This window comes from Mesoplodon bidens (assembly GCF_964165515.1).
Source record: "Mesoplodon bidens genome assembly, chromosome: X".
Taxonomy (NCBI): Eukaryota; Metazoa; Chordata; class Mammalia; order Artiodactyla; family Ziphiidae; genus Mesoplodon; species Mesoplodon bidens.
Window position 1 is genome coordinate 112,005,796 of NC_138163.1, and position 22,197 is coordinate 112,027,992.

The following is a 22,197-nucleotide window of genomic DNA, read 5'->3' on the forward strand; positions in this document are numbered from 1 at the left end:
GTGGATATTATCATGCCTATTTCACAAATGAGGATTATAAAACTAGCAAATTAAATCACCTGCTGAAGTTTACAAAGCACTATTAAGCAATAAAGCAGAATATCAAACCCATGTTTACCTGTCTTCAAACTTCTTAAGCTTCACAGCTTCCTTGTTTTATTATTATTATTATTATTTTATTTCTGGCCACGCCACGTGGGCATGCAGGATCTTAGTTCCCTAACCAGGGATTGAACCTGTACCCTGTGCAGTGGAAGCACAGAATCTTAACCACTGGATCACCAGGGAAGTCCCCTATGGCCTGTTTTATTTATTTATTTTGTTTGGGGGTTTTTTGTTTTGTTTTTTAAATTTTTATTGGGGGTATAATTGCTTTACAATGGTGTGTTAGTTTCTGCTGTACAACAAAGTGAATCAGCTATACATATACATATGTCCCCATATCTCTTCCCTCTTGTGTCTTCCTCCCACCTTCCCTATCCCACCCCTCTAGGTGGTCACAAAGCACCGAGCTGATCTCCCTGTGCTATGTGGCTGCTTCCCACTAGCTATCTATTTTATGTTTAGTAGTGTATATACGTCCATGCTATGGCCTGTTTTAAATTGAAACTATGTCTTCATGCAAAATGTGAGACTATATTCTAAAGATGTGTAAATTTAAATTAAATGCTCACATTTTGTAAAGGGATCCATGAATATATCAGGTCCTCAAAAAGAATTTTATCTTAAATTTTTAAAGAAATTTAGATTATTTTATTTAGACTGCTGAATCAGTTTCTGTGGTTAATTTTTCCAAAATATCCTAATGTTAAAGGTAGCATTACAGCTCACTAATAGCAAACTATTTTTATTACTTAGAGCATTTTTACAGGGTCCTAATTGTGCCAAATCAAGACCTTGAAATTGCATAATTTTTAGGTTAATATTAGCATAATCCTACATTGTTTTTTTCACAAGCAGTGCAGGAATAGCATACCCTGAATATTTTTCCAAAATGACAGAACTGTCAAATACTGCAGCCTTTACACAGTCATTGGCCTGCTGGGACTTTGGACTATAGCAAAGATGTTTGTAAAAGAGAAAGACAAAGGAGATTTGTAGAATACCACAGACATTAGTAATATCAGAGACGCTTTTCTTTTTCTTTTTTTTAACGTCTTTATTGGAGTATAATTGCTTTACAATGGTGTGTTAGTTTCTGCTGTATAACAAAGTGAATCAGCTATACATATACATATATCACCATATTCCCTCTCTCCTGCAGCTCCCTTCCACCCTCCATATCCCACCCCTCTAGGTGGTCACAAAGCACCGAGCTGATCTCCCTTTGCCATGCGGCTGCTTCCCACTAGCTATCTATTTTACATTTGGTAGTGCATATATGTCCATGCCACTCTCTCACTTCGTCCTAGCTTACCCTTCCCCCTCCCCGTGTCCTCAAGTCCATTCTCTACATCTGCGTCTTTATTCCTGTCCTGCCCCTAGCTTCTTCAGAACCATTTCTTTTTTTATTTTAGATTCCATATATGTGTGTTAGCATTTGGCATTTGTTTTTCTCTTTCTGACTTACTTCACTCTGTAGGACAGACTCTAGGTCCATCCACCTCACTACAGATAACTCAGTTTTGTTTCTTTTTATGGCTGAGTGATATTCATTGTATATATGTGCAACATTTCATTTATCCATTCATCTGTCGATGGACACTTAGGTTGCTTCCATGTCCTGGCTGTTGTAAACAGTGCTGCAATGCACATTGTAATACATGACTCTTTGAATTATGGTTTTCTCAGGGTATATGCCCCGTAGTGGGATAAAAACAAAAATAAACAAATGGTACCTAAATGAAACTTAAAAGCTTTTTCACAGCAAAGGAAACCATAAACAAGACGAAAAGACAGCCCTCGGAATGGGAGAAAATATTTGCAAACTGACAGAGGATTAGTCTCCAAAATATACAAGCAGTCATGCAGCTCAATATCAAACAAACAACCCAATCCAAAAATGGGCAGAAGACCTAAATAGACATTTCTCCAAAGAAGATATACACATTGCCAACAAACACATGAAAGGATGCTCAATATCACTAATCATTAGAGAAATGCAAATCAAAACTACAATGAGGTATCACCTCACGCGGGGCAGAATGGCCATCATCAAAAATGTAGAAATAATAAATGCTGGAGAGGGTGTGGAGAAAAGGGAACCCTCTTGCACTGTTGGTGGGAATGTAAATTGATACAGCCACTATGGAGAACAGTATGGAGGTTCCTTAAAAAACTAAAAATAGAACTACCATATGACCCAGCAATCCCACTACTGGGCATATACCCTGAGAAATCCTTTTCTTTTTATAATTAGCTAATTAAGTAGTCAGATGTCAAGTGTAGATGAAGATATGGACCCCTACCTATTTGGGCACTTCTAAATTTATCTCAGGGATGTTTAGGGTGTCTATTCCTAAGCCAAAATAATATGCTTAATCAAGATCCCCCATACTCCTAATATCCACTTAGGTCAAGTTCTTGATTTTGTTGAATACATACATATATATGTGTATATATATATATATATATATGAGTGTGTATGTGTGATATTGTGTGTACTTACAATTCAAATAGTCCTTACTTAAGATGACTCAAGGTTTTCCATGAGACTTTTCTATTTTAACCTCCTTTTCCACAAATCTGCCTACTTGTAGGAAAAAGAAACTACTACAATACCGATTTTAGATCCTATCCAGATATGTGTGCCCAATTAGAGACCAGCAAAATTTAAAAAAAAAAAACAACACTTTAGAATTTCTTTATATATTTTTAGGTGTAAAGTGTTTGTGAGCCTTTACAAATAATGTTCTCAGCATTGATCTAAGTTTATTATTATTTTTAAGGTAACATTATTGAGTTCTTTGATGTAAGGTGAATTTTATCAATATTATTTTATTTGAAACATTCCCATTAAAGAGTCATAGTTCTTAAGTAAGTATTCATCCTCATACTTAAATTAGATGCCGGCAAGTTTGTATAAAGTGTATTTTTTTTTTAGGATGGTGTTGAGCTAAATTATTTATATTTAAATGTTATTTTCTATTTTCTATTAAGATCTACAATTCACTGAAAACATATTTACCTATTTGGAAAATGATTTCTGATATAGGCTAAGATATTTTTAAATTCTAAATTCTGTGTCAATGTTATAAAATGTGCAGATTACTAAAGGTTTTTATTAACAACAATAGCACTAAAATGTTATTGCTATCTATAGCTTACAGCATACATTCATCCTCATGAAAATGCTATGTAATGTAGGCAGTATTATCCTGGCTTTATTTATGAGACACCTGGATTCAAAGAGGTAAAGTGATATACCTAAGCCTTCATGGCTCCTCAATGGAACATATAAGGAGCCCATGGAAATTACTCATGAACTCTTCTATTCATTCATTCATTCATTTTAAAAATGTATTAAACACTTATCCTGTGCCAGGAACTTTGCTTAGTACTAGGAATTCAAAGGTGAATGAAGTGTATTCCTTTCTCTAAAAGGTCATAGTCTGCTGGGAAAGACAGCTCTGTAAATACATAGTTAGAACATGAAGTAGTATGTTAATAGAGGTTTTTGCACAGTGAGAGGAGTTTGGGGAGACAGGCCTCACAGAATAAAGTGACATTGCAGAGGTGTGGCATTCGAAGATATAGCAAAAGGCCCAGAGTAAAAGGGGGGGGGATTATTATGGAAGTTTTTGAGATATTCGGTGTTTGAAAGTGTAATATATACATTGTGGGCTATGTGAATGTCTGAACGTCCATGTTGGAACCAAAGAGGAAGAAGGGATGGCGGTGTAGACATAGCTTAGAGAGTGGTCAGAAACTGACTATAGGGAGAAATTAGTTAGGATATTGCAAGAAAAAGTTATTAGGGGATTTCAAGAAAGGCTATGGAAGTGGGGCTGGAGGGAAGAAGCCAAATTGAAGACTCATTTCTGGTTTAGAATTGATGAGATAGATATAGAGGCAAGCATGGTGAGAAAGAAAGGGAGGAGTAAAGAATGACCTCAAGATTTCGAGCTTGGTAATCCTTAACTAAAATTATAAGACTTAGAGGAGAAAATAAGGAATTGTAAACATGTCATGTTTGAGGTTCACATAGAAAGTTCTGGTGAGGATAGTACAAAAAAACAGCTAGATATAGAGCTCAGGTGAGGGCTAGAACCTGGGGCTACGTGGTAATCAGTTTATAGATGATGGGTAGGTAAAGTACAGCCCGTGGGCCAAATCTGGCCCAACACCTGTTTTTGTAGAGTTTTATTGGGATCTAGCCAAACCCATTTGCTTTTATTCAGTCTATGGCTGATGTTGAGCTACAATGGCAAAGCTGAGTAGTTGTTACAAAGATTGCATGGCCAACAAGGCCTAAAATATTTTTTTCAAGCACTTTATAGATACAGTTTGCCAACCCCTGCTGTAGATGTTACTTGAACCTTTAAGAGTGAATGAGATTGTATAGGGAAATGTCCAGAGAGGAAATCCAAACCCAAAAGGTTCACCTGCAATAACTAGGTGAACTAGGTTTTTTTGTTTTGTTTTTTGAGGGAAAAATATTCCTGTCTCCTTTAAACATGGCAAAAGAGTCCCCTGTAATTGGAAAGGGGTCACATTAAGTGTTGATGTCTGTAAGTCTGTAATACAGTTCAAATAAGGTCTGTCTTTTCTGTTTGTTCATGTGGCAATAAATGGAAACTTATGAGATACAGGGGAAACAAAATGTGTAGAATTTAGCAGTGGAGAGAGGGAATAGAGGCCTGAGAATGAGTTCCTAAACTCCAGTATCATAACCACTGTGAGAAACAAAATCAAAGAACCACTCCAAACTGGTGAAGCCTGAGAATCAGACTCACAACCTAGAGAGGAATAAAGATGAAATAAACAAGGTGTTACAAAATAAAATGTCAATCCAGAGCTGTAAAAATGCTAGCAATGGATATACTGAAAACAATAAAACTGAATGAGAAAGCTCACTTTAAAACACTGTATTTGTTTATTTCTTTGCCCAGCTCTATAAATATTACAAATTATATAAGTTTTAGTTACAATGAGAGAATAACTAGCAGAGTTGGGGGGTGTCTGAAGTGGGACAGAGGCTTATTTTTCTCAGCACACACTTTTATTTTTCCACTGTACAGCATTATTTTGTTCTGTTTCTATGCCTTGCCTTAAAAATTAAAACAGAATGTCTTGCTGCGAAAAAAATATATATACATTCTATTTCACACTATACACAAAAATATAATACTGGAGGATTATAGATATGAATGGGCAAAAGCAAATTAATAAAACTTTTATAACAAAGTAAAGGTGTATTTGTAAATGAATATTGGGTAATGGAAGATTTCTTAAAGAGATGTATAAAGCACTAATCATAAAATAATAAACTGGACTATATCGTATGTTAATAACTTCTGTACATCAAAAGACAACATTGAGAGAGTGAAAATGAAAGTCACAGAGTGGGATAAAATATTTGGAACACACATATAAATAATATAATATGTATATCCATAATCATGAGGAATTCCTGTAAATCTTTAAGAGCAGACTATCTGGTAGAAAATTGGGAGAAGTTCTTGAAATGTGAGAAGGGGCACAAAGAGGGCTTCTGGGCTGCTGACAATGTTTTCTATCTTGATCTGGATGTTATTCATAGAATGATCACTTTGTAGTAAATAACAACTGTGTTTTATGTTTCACAATAACATCAAGACTTTTGTCATCTTCACAAAATAAGAAATACAAATGGCCAATAAACATGGAAAGATTTTGTCAGCCCCATTAGTAGTCAGGAACTTGCAAATTAAAACTAAAGTAACATATCACTATATACCACCCAGAATAGTTGAAATTTAAAAGTCTGATAGTACCACATGGTGGTGAGAATATGGAACAACTGGAATTCTCATACACTGCTACTTGGACTATAAATTGTAAATAAGAGTATAAACTTTCATTCACTACTACAACTAGGGGTAAAAATGATTTGGTATTAATTGGTAATATTAGAGATGTGCATGCATGACTGCTGGCCCATCAGTTTCACTCCTAGGTATACACTCTACAGAAATGCTTGTATACACATTCCAGGAGACAGGTACAGGAATGCCTATAGCGGCATCATAGTAGCCCCAAACTAGAGACAACCTAGATATTTATTAACAGTTAAAAAAGAAAATCACACAATGGAATATTATACAGCAATGTATAAGCAAAAAGATGGATTAATCTTAAATGTATAGTATTGAGCAAATGAACCGTCTTACCAAAAAATACATATTATATGGTTCCATATATAAGAAGTTCAAAAACATACAACAGCCAAACTCTACTGTTAGAAATGCATATTTAAATTACAAACTTCTAAGGAAATGATTACCACGAAAGTTAGGATGGAGGTTATATTGTGGGAGAAAGAGGGGCTAATGATTGGGAGGGGGTTCAAGAGGGATTTCTGACTGCAGGAGATTTTTAAAAATTTTTTTGTCTTGGGTTATGGTAACATGGTATTGTATAGATTCTTCTGTTTATTAGTTATATTTCACAGTAAAAGGTGTTTAAAAAACAAATATATATATAGGGTGGTCAGAGCCAAGCATGGTCAACCATGGATTCTATGCTGGAGTAGTGATTCAGCTTCTGTAAACAAGCTAATTCCATCATCTATTTAATTAATTTAAATCCTGAAAATGAACTTGTTTCTTATACATCTGATTCCCCACCAGAGAGACAATGACATGGCTTGGATTCTATACTGCTGATTTGATTTGCATTTGAAAACCTAAGCAAATATAGACAGAATAATAATAACAAAAACTACTACTCATATTTGTTGAACCCTACCAATTACTGTTCTAAGAAATTTAAATACATTCATAGATGTAACCCTCAAAATTAGCCTTAGAAGGGAGATACTACTTTTATAATAACTTTTCAGAGAGGTCACTTACTTGCCCAAGGCCACAAAGTAGATGGTGGAGCCATGATTCCACCCTAGGCAATCTGACCACTGTGCTCTACCTGTGTGAGGAGGCAAGGTCATGGGTTCGGGTATAAGCCTGTGTCCAGTGAGTGGTTGCAGTGAGACAGCCAACTGGAGTGGAGTCTAATTATACATGCATGGATCTAGGCTCAGTATATAAATTAGGCATGAGAGAACTGACTTTTGTCTAGAAATGTTAGGAGTAAGATTTAAAAGGGGTATGAGAGGGGTGAGGAAAGTTGAAGCCATGGAAGAGTTCCCCAGAGTGAGCCATGTTCTGTAGGAAATACTTCAGTACTGCTAGTATACTTAGGTTTTATTAAATAATTTGATTACTGGGGAAACAGGGATCAGGGAGTGTGGGTGTGGGAAGGTGAGTTAGGTACTATGACTTGAGGCAAATGACTAATTTAACTTTTATTTATCAGCTGCTATAGTTTGGACCATGAGACTTCCGCCAAGAGCCCTCCCACTCACCCAATCAAAGATGAAATAAGTAGAAGGAAATACTCAGCAGCCCAGTGCTGAGTTTGCAGACCTTAAGTATAAAGCCACAATGGTTACGTCAGAAGGCTACTAGGGTGTTATTTGTTTAAATTTATTTCATGGAATTGAGCATCACCTTAATGGCCCAAAAGTGTTAAAGTATGTCCCAAAGTACCTAAATTATTCCCTAAATGTAATTTATGCTCGAGAATAATCTGACTAACTTGATTTAGAACAGCAGGAAATAAATTATGCTGCACATAAATGAAGCAGCAGTGTAATTTTAAATACTGCTTGCATAGTGAATGAGGATTTTAATATTTGCAAAATTTTAAAATCACTTGATTTATTAGCCATATGTTTATACTGACATTTTTTTTTTGTTTTTTATTTAGTTGGGTCTACATTTCCTCTTACTGCCAGGAAAAAAAGCAGTAACATTTTTTTCCCCTTGTAATAATACAGAGAGTAAAACTAATATTTCTTTCCATGAATGCTATTTTTAACATCTCTATGTGTTTCTGGTTGTTGCTGCCTTTTTCCTCAGTCATGGACCATCCAGTTAATGGAATGAGAGGAATTTAGGAAGCATAGTGAGTGATTAGACATTAAATTTATAAATGTAACATGGGAAAACTAGCAAAATTTATATCTATTCATTTGGAATGTTACTTGGTGGGAAAGAGTTTAAGTTTATAAGTAGTCATGATAAAAAAGAAACTTTACATAGTAAATTCAAGAATAGATTTAGACCTGGCTGTTAACAATGCGTATTGAAATGCTGGGAAGTATATTTAAGATTTTTATGTGGTGCTTGAAATGGAATTTGAAATATTATTACTCACATTAAATGTCATCACATGTAAAGTGCATGCTTTTATTTTATTTATTTATTTATTTATTTATTTATTTATTTTTAAAACTTTATTGGAGTACAATTGCTTTACAATGGTGTGTTAGTTTCTGCTTTATAACAAAGTGAATCAGTTATACATATACATCTGTTTCCATATCCCTTCCCTCTTGCATCTCCCTCCCTCCCACCCTCCCTATCCCACCCCTCCAGGTGGTCACAAATCACTGATCTGATCTCCCTATGCTATGCGGCTGCTTCCCACTAGCTATCTACCTTACGTTTGGTAGTGTATATATGTCCATGCCTCTCTCTCGCTTTATCACAACTTACCCTTCCCCCTCCCGATATCCTCAAGTCCATTCTCAAGTAGGTCTGTGTGTTTATTCCTGTTTTACCCCTAGGTTCTTCATGACATTTTTTTTCTTAAATTCCATATATATGTGTTAGCATACGGTATTTGTCTTTCTCTTTCTGACTTACTTCACTCTGTATGACAGACTCTAGGTCTATCCACCTCATTACAAATAGCTCAATTTCGTTTCTTTTTATGGCTGAGTAATATTCCATTGTATATATGTGCCACATCTTCTTTATCCATTCATCCGATGATGGACACTTAGGTTGTTTCCATCTCCGGGCTATTGTAAATAGAGCTGCATTGAACATTTTGGTACATGTCTCTTTTTGAATTATGGTTTTCTCAGGGTATATGCCCAGTAGTGGGATTGCTGGGTCATATGGTAGTTCTATTTGTAGTTTTTTAAGGAACCTCCATACTGTTCTCCATAGTGGCTGTACCAATTCACATTCCCACCAGCAGTGCAAGAGTGTTCCCTTTTCTCCACACCCTCTCCAGCATTTATTGTTTTTAGATTTTTTGATGATGGCCATTCTGACGGGAGTGAGATGATATCTCATTGTAGTTTTGATTTGCATTTCTCTAATAATTAATGACGTTGAGCATTCTTTCATGTGTTTGTTGGCAGTCTGTATATCTTCTTTGGAGAAATGTGTATTTAGGTCATCTGCCCATTTTTGGATTGCGTTGTTTGTTTTTTTGTTATTGAGCTGCATAAGCTGCTTATAAAGTTTAGAGATTAATCCTTTATCAGTTGCTTCATTTGCAAATATTTTCTCCCATTCTGAGGGTTGTCTTTTGGTCTTGTTTATGGTTTCCTTTGCTGTGCAAAAGCTTTTAAGTTTCATTAGGTCCCATTTGTTTATTTTTGTTTTTATTTCCATTTCTCTAGGCGGTGGGTCAAAAAGGATCTTGCTGTGATTTATGTCATAGAGTGTTCTGCCTATGTTTTCCTCTAAGAGTTTGATAGTGTCTGGCCTTACATTTAGGTCTTTAATCCATTTTGAGCTTATTTTTGTGTATGGTGTTAGGGAGTGATCTAATCTCATACTTTTACATGTACGTGTCCAGTTTTCCCAGCACCACTTATTGAAGAGGCTGTCCTTTCTCCAGTGTACATTCCTGCCTCCTTTATCAAAGATAAGGTGACCATATGTGCGTGCATTTATCTCTGGGCTTTCTATCCTGTTCCACTGATCTATATTTCTTTTTTTGTGCCAGTACCATACTGTCTTGATTACTGTAGCTTTGTAGTATAGTCTTAAGTCAGGGAGCCTGATTCCTCCAGCTCCGTTTTTCATTCTCAAGATTGCTTTGGCTATTCGGGGTCTTTTGTGTTTCCATACAAATTGTGAAATTTTTTGTTCTAGTTCTGTGAAAAATGCCAGTGGTAGTTTGATAGGGACTGCATTGAATCTGTAGATTGCTTTGGGTAGTAGAGTCATTTTCACAATGTTGATTCTTCCAATCCAAGAACATGGTATATCTCTCCATCTATTTGTATTATCTTTAATTTCTTTCATCGTTGTCTTATAATTTTCTGCATACAGGTCTTTTGTCTCCTTAGGTAGGTTTATTCCTAGATATTTTATTCTTTTTGTTGAAATGGTAAATGGGAATGTTTTCTTGATTTCACTTTCAGATTTTTCATCATTAGTGTATAGGAATGCCAGAGATTTCTGTGCATTAATTTTGTATCCTGCTACTTTAATTCATTGATTAGATCTAGTAGTTTTCTGGTAGCATCTTTAGGATTTTCTATGTAGAGTATCATGTCATCTGCAAACAGTGTCAGCTTTACTTCTTCTTTTCCAATTTGGATTCCTTTTATTTCCTTTTCTTCTCTGATTACTGTGGCTAAAATTTCCAAAACTATGTTGAATAAGAGTGGTGACAGTGGGCAACCTTGTCTTGTTCCTGATCTTAGTGGAAATGCTTTCAGTTTTTCACCTTTGAGGAAGATATTGGCTGTGGGTTTGTCATATATGGCCTTTATTATGTCGAGGAAAGTTCCCTCTATTCCTACTTTCTGCAGGGTTTTTATCGTAAATGGGTGTTGAATTTTCTCGAAAGCTTTCTCTGCATCTATTGAGATGATCATATGTTTTTTCTCCTTCAGTTTGTTAATATGGTGTATCACGTTGATTTTTTTGCGTATATTGAAGAATCCTTGCATTCCTGGAATAAACCCCACTTGATCGTGGTGTATGATCCTTTTAATGTGCTGTTGGATTCTGTTTGCTAGTATTTTGTTGAGGATTTTTGCATCTATGTTCATTAGTGATATTGGTCTGTAGTTTTCTTTCTTTGTGACATCCTTGTCTGGTTTTGGTATCAAGGTGATGGTGGCCTCGTAGAATGAGTTTGGGAGTGTTCCTCCCTCTGCTATATTTTGGAAGAGTTTGAGCAGGATAGGTGTTAGTTCTTCTCTAAATGTTTGATAGAATTCTCCTGTGAAGCCATCTGGTCCTGGGCTTTTGTTCGTTGGAAGATTTTTAATCACAGTTTCAATTTCAGTGCTTGTGATTAGTCTGTTCATATTTTCTATTTCTTCCTGATTCAGTCCTGGCAGGTTGTGCATTTCTAAGAATTTGTCCATTTCTTCCAGGTTGTCCATTTTATTGGCATAGAGTTGCTTGTAGTAATCTCTCATGATCTTTTGTATTTCTGCAGTGTCAGTTGTTACTTCTCCTTTTTCATTTCTAATTCTGTTGATTTGAGTCTTCTCCCTTTTTTTCTTGATGAGTCTGGTTAATGGTTTATCAATTTTGTTTATCTTCTCAAGGAACCAGCTTTTAGTTTTATTATCTTTGCCATCATTCCCTTCATTTCTTTTTCATTTATTTCTGATCTGATTTTTATGATTTCTTTCCTTCTGCTAACTTTGGGGTTTTTTTGTTCTTCTTTCTCTATTTGCTTTAGGTGCAAGGTTAGGTTGTTTATTCGAGATGTTTCCTGTTTCTTAAGGTGGGATTGTATTGCTATAAACTTCCCTCTTAGAACTGCTTTTGCTGCATCCCAAAGGTTTTGGGTCATCGTATCTCCATTGTCATTTGTTTCTAGGTATTTTTTGATTATCTCTTTGATTTCTTCTGTGATCACTTCATTATTAAGTAGTGTATTGTTTAGCCTCCATGTGTTTGTATTTTTTACACATCTTTTCCTGTAATTGATATCTAGTTTCATAGCGTTGTGGTCAGAAAAGATACTTGATACAATTTCAATTTTCTTAAATTTACCAAGGCTTGATTTGTGACCCAAGATATGATCTATCCTGGAGAATGTTCCATGAGCACTTGTGAAAAATGTGTATTCTGTTGTTTATGGATGGAATGTCCTATAAATATCAATTAAGTCCATCTTGTTTAATGTATCATTTAAAGCTTGTGTTTCCTTATTTATTTTCATTTTGGATGATCTGTCCATTGGTGAAAGTGCGGTGTTAAAGTCCCCTACTATGAATGTGTTACTGTCGATTTCCCCTTTTATGGCTGTTAGTACTTGCCTTATGTATTGAGGTGCTCCTGTGTTGGGTGCATAAAAATGTACAATTGTTATATCTTCTTCTTGGATCGATCCCTTGATCATTATGTAGTGTCCTTCTTTGTCTATTTTAACAGGCTTTATTTTAAAGTCTATTTTGTCTGATATGAGAATTGCTATTCCAGCTTTCTTTTGGTTTCCATTTGCATGGAATATCTTTTTCCATCCCCTTACTTTCAGTCTGTATGTGTCCCTAGGTCTGAAGTGGGTCTCTTGTATACAGCATATATATGGGTCTTGTTTTTGTATCCATTCAGCCAATCTGTGTCTTTTGGTGGGAGCATTTAGTCCATTTACATTTAAGGTAATTATCAATATGTATGTTCCTATTACCATTTTCTTAATTGTTTTGGGTTCGTTATTGTAGGTCTTTCCCTTCTGTTGTGTTTCTTGCCTAGAGAAGTTCCTTTAGCGTTTGTTGTAAAGCTGGTTTGGTGGTGCTGAACTCTCTCAGCTTTTGCTTGTCTGTAAACGTTTTAATTTCTCCATCAAATCTGAATGAGATCCTTGCTGGGTAGAGTAATCTTGGTTGCAGGTTTTTCTCCTTCATCACTTTAAATATGTCCTGCCACTCCCTTCTGGCTTGCAGAGTTTCTGCTGAAAGATCAGCTGTTAACTTTATGGGGACTCCCTTTTGTGTTATTTGTTGTTTTTCCCTTGCTGCTTTTAATATGTTTTCTTTGTATTTAATTTTTGACAGTTTGATTAATATGTGTCTTGGCGTATTTCTCCTTGGATTTATTCTGTATGGGACTCTCTGTGCCTCCTGGACTTGATTAACTATTTCCTTTCCCATATTAGGGAAGTTTTTGACTAAAATGTCTTCAAATATTTTCTCAGTCCCTTTCTTTTTCTCTTCTTCTTCTGGGACCCATATACTTTGAATGTTGGTGTGTTTAATGTTGTCCCAGACGTCTCTGAGACTGTCCTCAGTTCTTTTCATTCTTTTTCTTTATTCTGCTCTGCAGTAGTTATTTCCACTTTTTTTTTTTTTTTTTGCGGTATGTGGGCCTCTCACTGTTGTGGCCTCTCCCGTTGCGGAGCACAGGCTCTGGACGCACAGGCCCAGCAGCCATGGCTCATGGGCCCAGCCGCTCCGCGGCATGTGGGATCTTCCCAGACCGGGGCACGAACCCGTTTCCCCTGCATCGGCAGGCAGACTCTCAACCACTGCGCCACCAGGGAAGCCCTATTTCCACTATTTTATCTTCCACGTCACTTATCCGTTCTTCTGCCTCAGTTGTTCTGCTATTGATCCCATCTAGAGTATTTTTTGTGTGTGTGTGTGGTACGGGGGCCTCTCACTGTTGTGGCCTCTCCCGTTGAGGAGCACAGGCTCCGGACGCGCAGGCTCAGCAGCCATGGCTCACGGGCCCAGCCGCTCCACGGCATGTGGGATCTTCCTGGTCTGGGGCACGAACCCGTGTCCCCTGCATCGGCAGGCAGACTCTCAACCACTGCGCCACCAGGGAAGCCCCCCCATCTAGAGTATTTTTAATTTCATTTATTGTGGTGTTAATTGTTGCTTGTTTCCTCTTTAGTTCTTCTAGGTCCTTTATTAAATGTTTCTTGCATTTTGTGTATTCTATTTCCAAAATGTTGGATCATCTTTACTATCATTATTCTGAATTCTTTTTCAGGTAGACTGCCTATTTCATCTTCATTTGTAGGTCTGGTGGGTTTTTATCTTGCTCCTTCATCTGCTGTGTGTTTTTCTGTCTTCTCATTTTGCTTATCTTACTGTGTTTGGGGTTTCCTTTTTGCAGGCTGCAGGTTTGTAGTTCCTGTTGTTTTTGGTGTCTGTTCCCAGTGGCTAAGGTTGGTTCAGTGGGTTGTGTAGGCTTCCTGGTGGAGGGGACTAGTGCCTGTGTTCTGGTGGATGAGGCTGGATCTTGTCTTTCTGGTGGGCAGGCCCACGTCTGGTGGTGTGTTTTGGGGTGCCTGTGGACTTATTATGATTTTAGGCAGCCTCTCTGCTAATGGGTGGGGTTGTGTTCCTGTCTTGCTAGTTGTTTGGCATAGGGTGTCCAGCACTGTAGCTTGCTGGTCATTGAGTGAAGCTGGGTGTTGGTGTTGAGATGGAGATCTCTGGGAGGTTTTCGCCGTTTGATATTATGTGGAGCTGGGAGGTCTCTTGTGGACCAGTGTCCTGAAGTTGGCTCTCCCACCTCAGAGGCACAGCACTGACTCCTTGCTGCAGCACCAAGAGCCTTTCATACACACGACTCAGAATAAAAAGGAGAAAAAGTAGAAAGAAAGAATTAGTAGAAGAAGAAAAGAAAGAAAGAAAGAAAGAAAGAAGGGAGAGAGGGATGGAGGAGGGAAGGAAGGAGGGAAGGAAGGAAAAAAAGGAAGAAAGAAGATAAAGTAAAATAAAATAAAGTAAGATAAAATATAATAAAGTTATTAAAATAAACAATTATTAAGAAAAAAAATTTTAAAACCAAAACAAACACACAAAAAAACGGACGGATAGAACCCTCGGACAAATGGCGGAAGCAAAGCTATACAGAGAAAATCTCACACAGAAGCATACACATACATAGTCACATAAAGAGGAAAAGGGGAAAAAATCATAAATCTTGCTCTCAAAGTCCATCTCATTAATTTGGGTTGATTCGTTTGTCTATTCATGTATTCCACAGATGCAGGGTACATCAAGTTGATTGTGGAGCTTTAATCCGCTGCTTCTCAGGCTGCTGGGAGAGATTTCCCTTTCTCTTCTTTGTTCTCATAGCTCCCGGGGCTCAGCTTTGGATTGGGCCCCGCCTGTGCGTGTAGGTCTCCAGAGGGCGTCTGTTCTTCGCTCAGACAGGACAGGGTTAAAGGAGCAGCCGCTTCGGGGACTCTGGCTCCCTCGGGCCGGTGGGGAGGGAGGGTCACGGAGGCGGGGCGAGCCTGCGGCGGCAGAGGACGTCATGACGTTGCACCAGCCCTAGGCGCACCGTGTGCTCTCCCGGGGAAGCCGCCCCTGGATCCCGGGACCCCGGCAGTGGCGGGCTTCACAGACTCCCTGTGCAGCCCCCCGGAAGGGGGGCGTGGACAGTGACCTGCGCTCGCACACAGGCCTCTTGGCGGCAGCAGCAGCAGCAGCCCCAGCGTCCCACGCCCGTCTCTGGGGTCCGCGCTTTTAGCCCGGCTCGCGCCCGTCTCTGGAGCTCCTTTAAGCAGCGCTCTTAATCCCCTCTCCTCGCGCACCAGGAAACAAAGAGGGAAGAAAAAGTCTCTTGCCTCTTCGGCAGGTCAAGACTTTTTCCCGGACTCCCTCCCGGCTAGCCGTGGCGCACTAACCCTTTCAGGCTGTGTTGACGCCGCCAGTCCTCTCCCTGCGGTCCGACCGAAGCCCGAGCCTCAGCTCCCAGCCCCGCCCGCCCCGGCGGCCGAGCAGACAAGCCTCCCGGGCTGGTGAGTGCTGGTCGGCACCGATCCTCTGTACGGGAATCTCTCCACTTTGCCCTCTCTGCCCCTATTGCTGCGCTCTCCTCTGTGGCTCCGAAGCTTCCCCCCCACCCCCGCCATCCTCCCTCTCCGCCATGAAGGGGTTCCCTAGTGTGTGGAAACCTTTCCTCCTTCACGGCTGCCTCCCACTGGTGCAGGTCCCGTCCCTATCCTTTTGTCTCTGTTTTTTCTTTTTTCTTTTTCCCTACCCAGGTACGTGGGGAGTTTCTTGCCTTTGGGGAGGTCTGAGGTCTTCTGCCAGCGTTCAGTAGGTGTTCTATAGGAGTTGTTCCACGTGTAGATGTATTTCTGGTGTATCTGTGGGGAGGAAGGTGATTTCCGCGTCTTGCTCTTCCGCCATCTTTCCCTCCTGCTCCCTCGTGCCTAATGCTTTTCCAGCCTGAATAGCTTCCGCATGCTTTTATTTAATATTTTGTTTGAATAGAGTTCCTTATTTTAACATTAATTTTAATAATAAAATTAAATCAGCTTTACAGTTTTCGAAGTTTTAGCAGTTGCAGACTCTAGGGAATATTCTATATTTAGATATTTATAAAGTGACAGTATAAGTAGTTCAGATCAAGTCTTTAAGTATGAAAAGGTTCAGATTGCAGGAGCTGGGGAAAAGGGAGCAAAGGGAAGGAGGACATTTCAGGAATATTGGACTAATGTTCAAAGTCACGAAATCCTGAGACAGTAGCAGGGCATGGGGGACTGCAGAGAGTCCTTTCTGGCTGGTAACTCCATCCTGTCTCATTTTTGTGGGCCTGGACCACAGATGTAAGTAGAGAAGCCTGAGCTCTCAGACTGTTTCCCTTCTCTTCCTATCTCCAGCTTTGTCTTGCAGAACTAAGGGGTACCATGATCAATTGTATGGGTGCTGATGGTTTTCATCTCCTGGAGAATTTAGAGGATAGATAAACTGTGAAGAAGAAGAGGGATTGCATGGGAGGAGGCTTTGTGGAATCTGGTGGAAGATGGTAATTGCCAGTGCAGTGAGTGGTGGAGGGACACATCTGCAGCAGACTGGAATGAAGAGTATAGCACAGATGTTGGAGAAACAGTCACCTCCCAGTAGCTAAAAGCGTTGGCAAGAGGGTAAATCTGGTGATTAGGTTGGGAAAAAAGAAAAGTAAGAAGGGGACTGATGACTGCTACAAAGGTGGGATTGTAAATTATGACCAAATGACAACTTCTCTGTGGTCTGGTCAGCCTCTGTCTGTTTCCCAAACTATGGTGGCAGGAGGATAGTTGGAGATGTTAGTTGTTTGTGTGTGAGACTGCCTTTTAAAAAGTATTATGCTGGGCCTCCCTGGTGGCGCAGTGGTTGAGAGTCTGCCTGCCAATGCAGGGGACACGGGTTCGTGCTCCGCTCCGGGAAGATCCCACATGCCGCGGAGTGGCTAGGCCCGTGAGCCATGGCCGCTGAGCCTGCCCGTCCGGAGCCTGTGCTCCGCAATGGGAGAGGCCACAACAGTGAGAGGAACGTGTACCGCAAAAAAAAAAAAGTATTATGCTTAGTGAAATAAGTCAGACAGAGAAAGATGTTATCTATGTTATCACTCTGTTATCTCTTATATGTGGAATCTAAAAAAAATAAAAGAATGTATATAATGAAACAGAAAAAGAATCACACATTCAGAGAATAAACTAGTTGTTACCAGTGGGGAAAGGAAAAGGGAGGGGCAAAATAAGAGTATGGGATTAAGAGACACTACTATATATAAAATAAATAAGCAGCAGGATATATTGTACAGTACAGGGAATATGGCCATTATTTAAAATACAGCCATAACTTTGAATGGAGTATAGTCTGCAAAAATATTGAATCACTGGGCTGTAAACCTGAAACTAATATAATATTGTAAATCAACTATAGTTCTATCTAAAATAAATAAATAAACAAAATTTAATAACTGTATTTTTCTGAATATTCAAAGTATGAAATGCACATTGCAGAAAAACTTGACAACATAAAAATAAATATAATGAAAACTAAAATCAACTAGTCTCACTAAGATGGAACAATGCCAACTATGATTCATTGTGTTTTAGATTCTCATTTAACAACTCTTTGTGATTCAAGTGCCTGTAAGACATAAAATGTACAATTCTTTTTTAAAGGAAATAAATTCTTATGATGTATTCTTAAGTCATGTTTTGTGTATTAGCACTGAAAACATATGAAAACAAAATTATTATTAAATATGCAAACATTTCCAAGATAATTTTGTGGCTCATGGATATATCATATTTGATCAACTCTAGAATGCCATTATTTATTAAAGGTAGAATTCTTTTTTATAAGCTAGCTATAGAGACTGCCTCTTTTGGCTATCATTGGCTGCCTTTTTTATGCTACCAAAATACTGTCTGTTTTAGATATTTTTAAGGTGAAAATACAGTTAATCATTAAATACAATATCTGATAGAATGCAATGTACATGTAGATATATAATTAAATATTGGAAGAAAATAAAGAAGAAAAAATAGGAAAAAGAGGCCTACAACTATCACGTTGAATTGTTTAACTTGGTGAAAATTCATCTTGAAAAAAGGAAATCCCAGCAAATTTAACGTAAGGTGGTAAAAGACACCACTGAAACCAGAGAGATCTGAGTTAGAGTTCCCTCTCTTCCATTTAATATCTATTTATCTTTTGGTAATTTACTCAGCATCTCAGTTTTCTCCAGTGGGAAATGGAAGTAATAATTGTTATGTTGCAGGGTGTTTTGTAGGAGTCAGTGGAATGGGATACGTGAAAGCACAGAGCCCAGGGCCTGGTTCATAGAAAATGTTTAATAAATGTGAATTCCATTCCTTTCCCAGTAAAACAGTAGGGAATTGTGGCATTATTTGGGTTCTAAAATTATTTAAAGTTCCTAAATGGAGGTAGAGATCTGAGAAGATCCTCAAGATATTCAAATCTATAATCCATTGCATCTTAAGAGTAGAACTCAGAGAAGTTTGACAGACTACTGTATTGTGAGGCAGCTCTTCAGCCAGGAATCTGCAGGATGGCTTTTTTTTCGTGCTGGCAAATGCCTGTTTGGATGGGCATTGGGAGACCCAGTAGATTGTGAACCCCATAAAACTTTAAAACTTAACAATATACAGTATTTTTCACCTTAACCGTAGATTAGAATCATCTGGGTGCTTTTAAAAATACCAGTGTAAGGATCCCACCTCCAAAGATACTTATTTAATTGGTCTAGACTGGAGACCCAAAATCAGTGTTTTATTGCTGTTTTTTTTTTAAATGCCACAAGTGATCGTTATGTGCATCTGTCTTAGGGTAAACATAAAGCCTTGACTCATATAATTTCTGCCTCAGTCTCTTCTGTGACCGGAATATGACCAAATGCTTCCTTCTTAATATTCTTTTCATATGAGATGTTAAGATATTACCTTGCACTAAATTCCTTCAGCATTCCAATTTAAATTTTAGTGGATACAATGAAACCGGAAGGATAAAGGAAGACAACACTCATCATCTGTTTTAGACTACTATATCAGTTAGTTGGTAGATTTTTTACATGTAAGCCTACGTATAAGTTATTACATCTATCATCCTGAATGCTTGAGGATCTTAATGAATAGACGCTTTTAGGTCAAGATATGACTGAAATTGATAGAGTTTAATGAAATAATTTTGTTTTGATCCAAAAAATATTTTGACTTTTAGTATCTAGCTTCAAAATACTTAATTTATTAGATGTTAATGTATTTTTTTAATTCCTGAAATTTTATTAAAAATTAAATATTCTCATAGGGAAGAAAACACTAATACTCCATGATAGTTGTTTCCATCTTTGTTTCAATCACAAAATGTATTCAGTTTTAAAGGGAAAATTACAACCTTTTATTTTAATTCATCCTGTATTCTATACTAATTATTTATGTTAATTGAAATTGAAGTATACAAATGTGAGAAAGTATCAAAATAGTATCCTTGTTAATGTAATAAAATATATGTTAGGTCCATATAATCCATTTATTTTCCTTGATCCATATTGTTTAATTCCAGGCAATTTGACAGATCTGTTGAAAAATGGCGGCGGTTTCATTATGATATGAAGATATTTAGTCAATGGCTAACAGAAGCTGAACACTTTCTCAAAAAGACACAAGTTCCTGAGAGTTGGAAACATGCCAAATACAAATGGTATCTTAAGGTAAGTTTTTGAGATCTCTTTTTTTCAAATTGTTTTTATCTTCACCACAGCATCACGACTACTTAACTTCTTTAAGTAGAGGTTGTGAAGGGTGATGGAAATTTATAATTTTTGACTTTTGTTGTCAGCACTGCACCTATTAGAACTTGTCATGATGATCTGGAAGACTATGCAGTGGATGTTTTGTGTCAGGATGGGGGTCTAGACGTAACTGGTTTACCTGATGAACTGCAAAGTGTAATTGAATCTTTGATACAGGGAAGCATCTTACAGCAGGATGTCCTGTGGCTTTGGGGCAGTGTGTGTTTTTGCCTTATGTTGGATTTTGTCCAGGAGGAGAACTTGTGGTATACTTAGCAATCATGTAGTTGCTAGAAGTATCCATCATGTTGAAATTACAGTTCTGTTTCCCTAAAGACAATTTGTGGTGATATAGCAATATTTCTATATATTCTATTGACAAAATGCCTTCTGAGATAGTCCAGAGGCCAAAACAATGCAGAGTTCATTGGCAGTACTTATTGACTGTTTCATGGTTTTTGTTAATGGAAATGCAACATATGGATTACAACCAGCGTACAGTTTAATTTCAACTTGCTGTATCTTTTGATTATGCAGATAAAGTACATTGTAGAGGTTGTAATTTATGTTATAAAGTATATGGCTTAGGTATAAGAACTATTGTGTTTATTATACCAGATCTTAAGTATTTTTGCAACATTTTTTAAAGTTGTTCAGGTAGCAATTTTCAGTCAAGTAGATTTGAACTATGGCCAGTTTTTGAATGCCAGCAAACACTGATTAAGACAGATGAAAGCAAAGAAAAGGGTAATGTATTAAATAGTCCAGACATTTCAAAATGCTGGATTCATAAAAGCAATATCATTTTCAACCTTACAGTTCTCCATTCTCAAATATTTTTTGCATAGCAAATAGGCCTTTTGATATTAAGAAAGTTAGCATTTAAACACCTATGTGTGTGTAAGCTATGTAAACATAGAAAATGAATAATTTTGGAATCTTGTGTAATTATGTGTATATCAATCAAATTTTTATACACATCAGCATCGGCATTGCAGGTACAGGAAATTTGTGGATTTCCAATCTGCCATCATACAGAAAATACATTTTGTAACAGCACTAAAGTGAATTTTGAGCTAATACAGCATCACTAGGTTTCTGACTTAAAGGCAGAATTATAAGAGATATAAGGTGTTCTTGGGGAGATTTATAAACCTCTTGCCATTTTCAAAGATATCCATTACAAGGTAGTTATGTATATTAATCTGTTTTTGTTGTAAAAATAATATATACTCATTATGAAAAAATCAATGTAGAAGTATATTGAAGGTAAATATATATATACCTTCTACTCCACAGAGGGTGGTTGTCTTGATGTGGATATTGGTATATATTTCGGGTTGGCATCTCACTCGGAAATGGATACAGAAGATTTATTAGGGAGTGCTTTTGGGAATTGAGCAATTGGTTTATGATGTTCCTTGGTATAGTTTTCTTTGTGTTTCTTCTTCTTGAGGTCTGTTAAGCTTCTTGGATTGGTGTGTCCTTAGTTTTCATCAAATTCAGAAATTTTAAAGGTGTTATTGAAAAATAATATTTTTCTGCCCCGTTCCCCTTTTCAGGGACTCTGATAACATATATTAGGCCACTCACTGATGTTTTGTTCTTTTTATTTTCAGTCTTTTTTTCACTGTAATTCATTTTACATAATTTCTATTGTCAAATGGACTAATCTGATCTTTTACCATTATCTAATCTGTGGTTAATCTCATCTAGTGTATAATTTTAACCTCAGACGTTGTTTTGTGTGACTCAGTACATTGCTGAAGTGTGACTTGAGAGTTTTAACATCTTTCTTATCTCTACTCAACATATCAATCTTTACCTTCTTGAAAATATGGAATACAGTTATAATAACAGTTATAATGTACTTGTCTACCAGTTCTATCATCTGTGTCTATTTTGGGTCAATTTCAATTATTTTTTTCTCCTTGTTATGGATGTTATTCTCCTGCTTCTTTGGATGACTGGTAATTTTTGATTGGGTGCCAAATGTGAATTTTAACTTGTTGAGTGCTTGATATATTTGTGCAGGTAAATATTAATGACCTTTGTGCTGGAACACAGTTAGTTTGCTTGGAAACACTTTGATCTTTTGAGTGTCTTCCTCTTATACTTTTTGAGTTTTGAGCAGAACAACCTAAGTCTAGGACTAATTTTTCCCCACTACTGAAGCAAAACCCATCTCAGTATTCACTCTGATGCTCTGTGAATGATATTTTCCACTGTGGCT

General features: G+C 37.4%; 1 protein-coding gene across 2 annotated transcripts in view; it reads left to right on the forward strand.

The window, feature by feature from the left end:
* DMD (dystrophin) overlaps positions 1–22,197 on the forward strand; it is a 2,087,389-nt gene that overhangs the window by 981,005 nt on the left and 1,084,187 nt on the right. For both annotated transcript variants that reach the window (XM_081221405.1, XM_081221404.1), the window contains exon 44: positions 19,736–19,883. In XM_081221405.1, the coding sequence (XP_081077531.1) occupies positions 19,736–19,883 (148 nt within the window). The remainder of the gene's footprint in view (positions 1–19,735; positions 19,884–22,197) is intronic.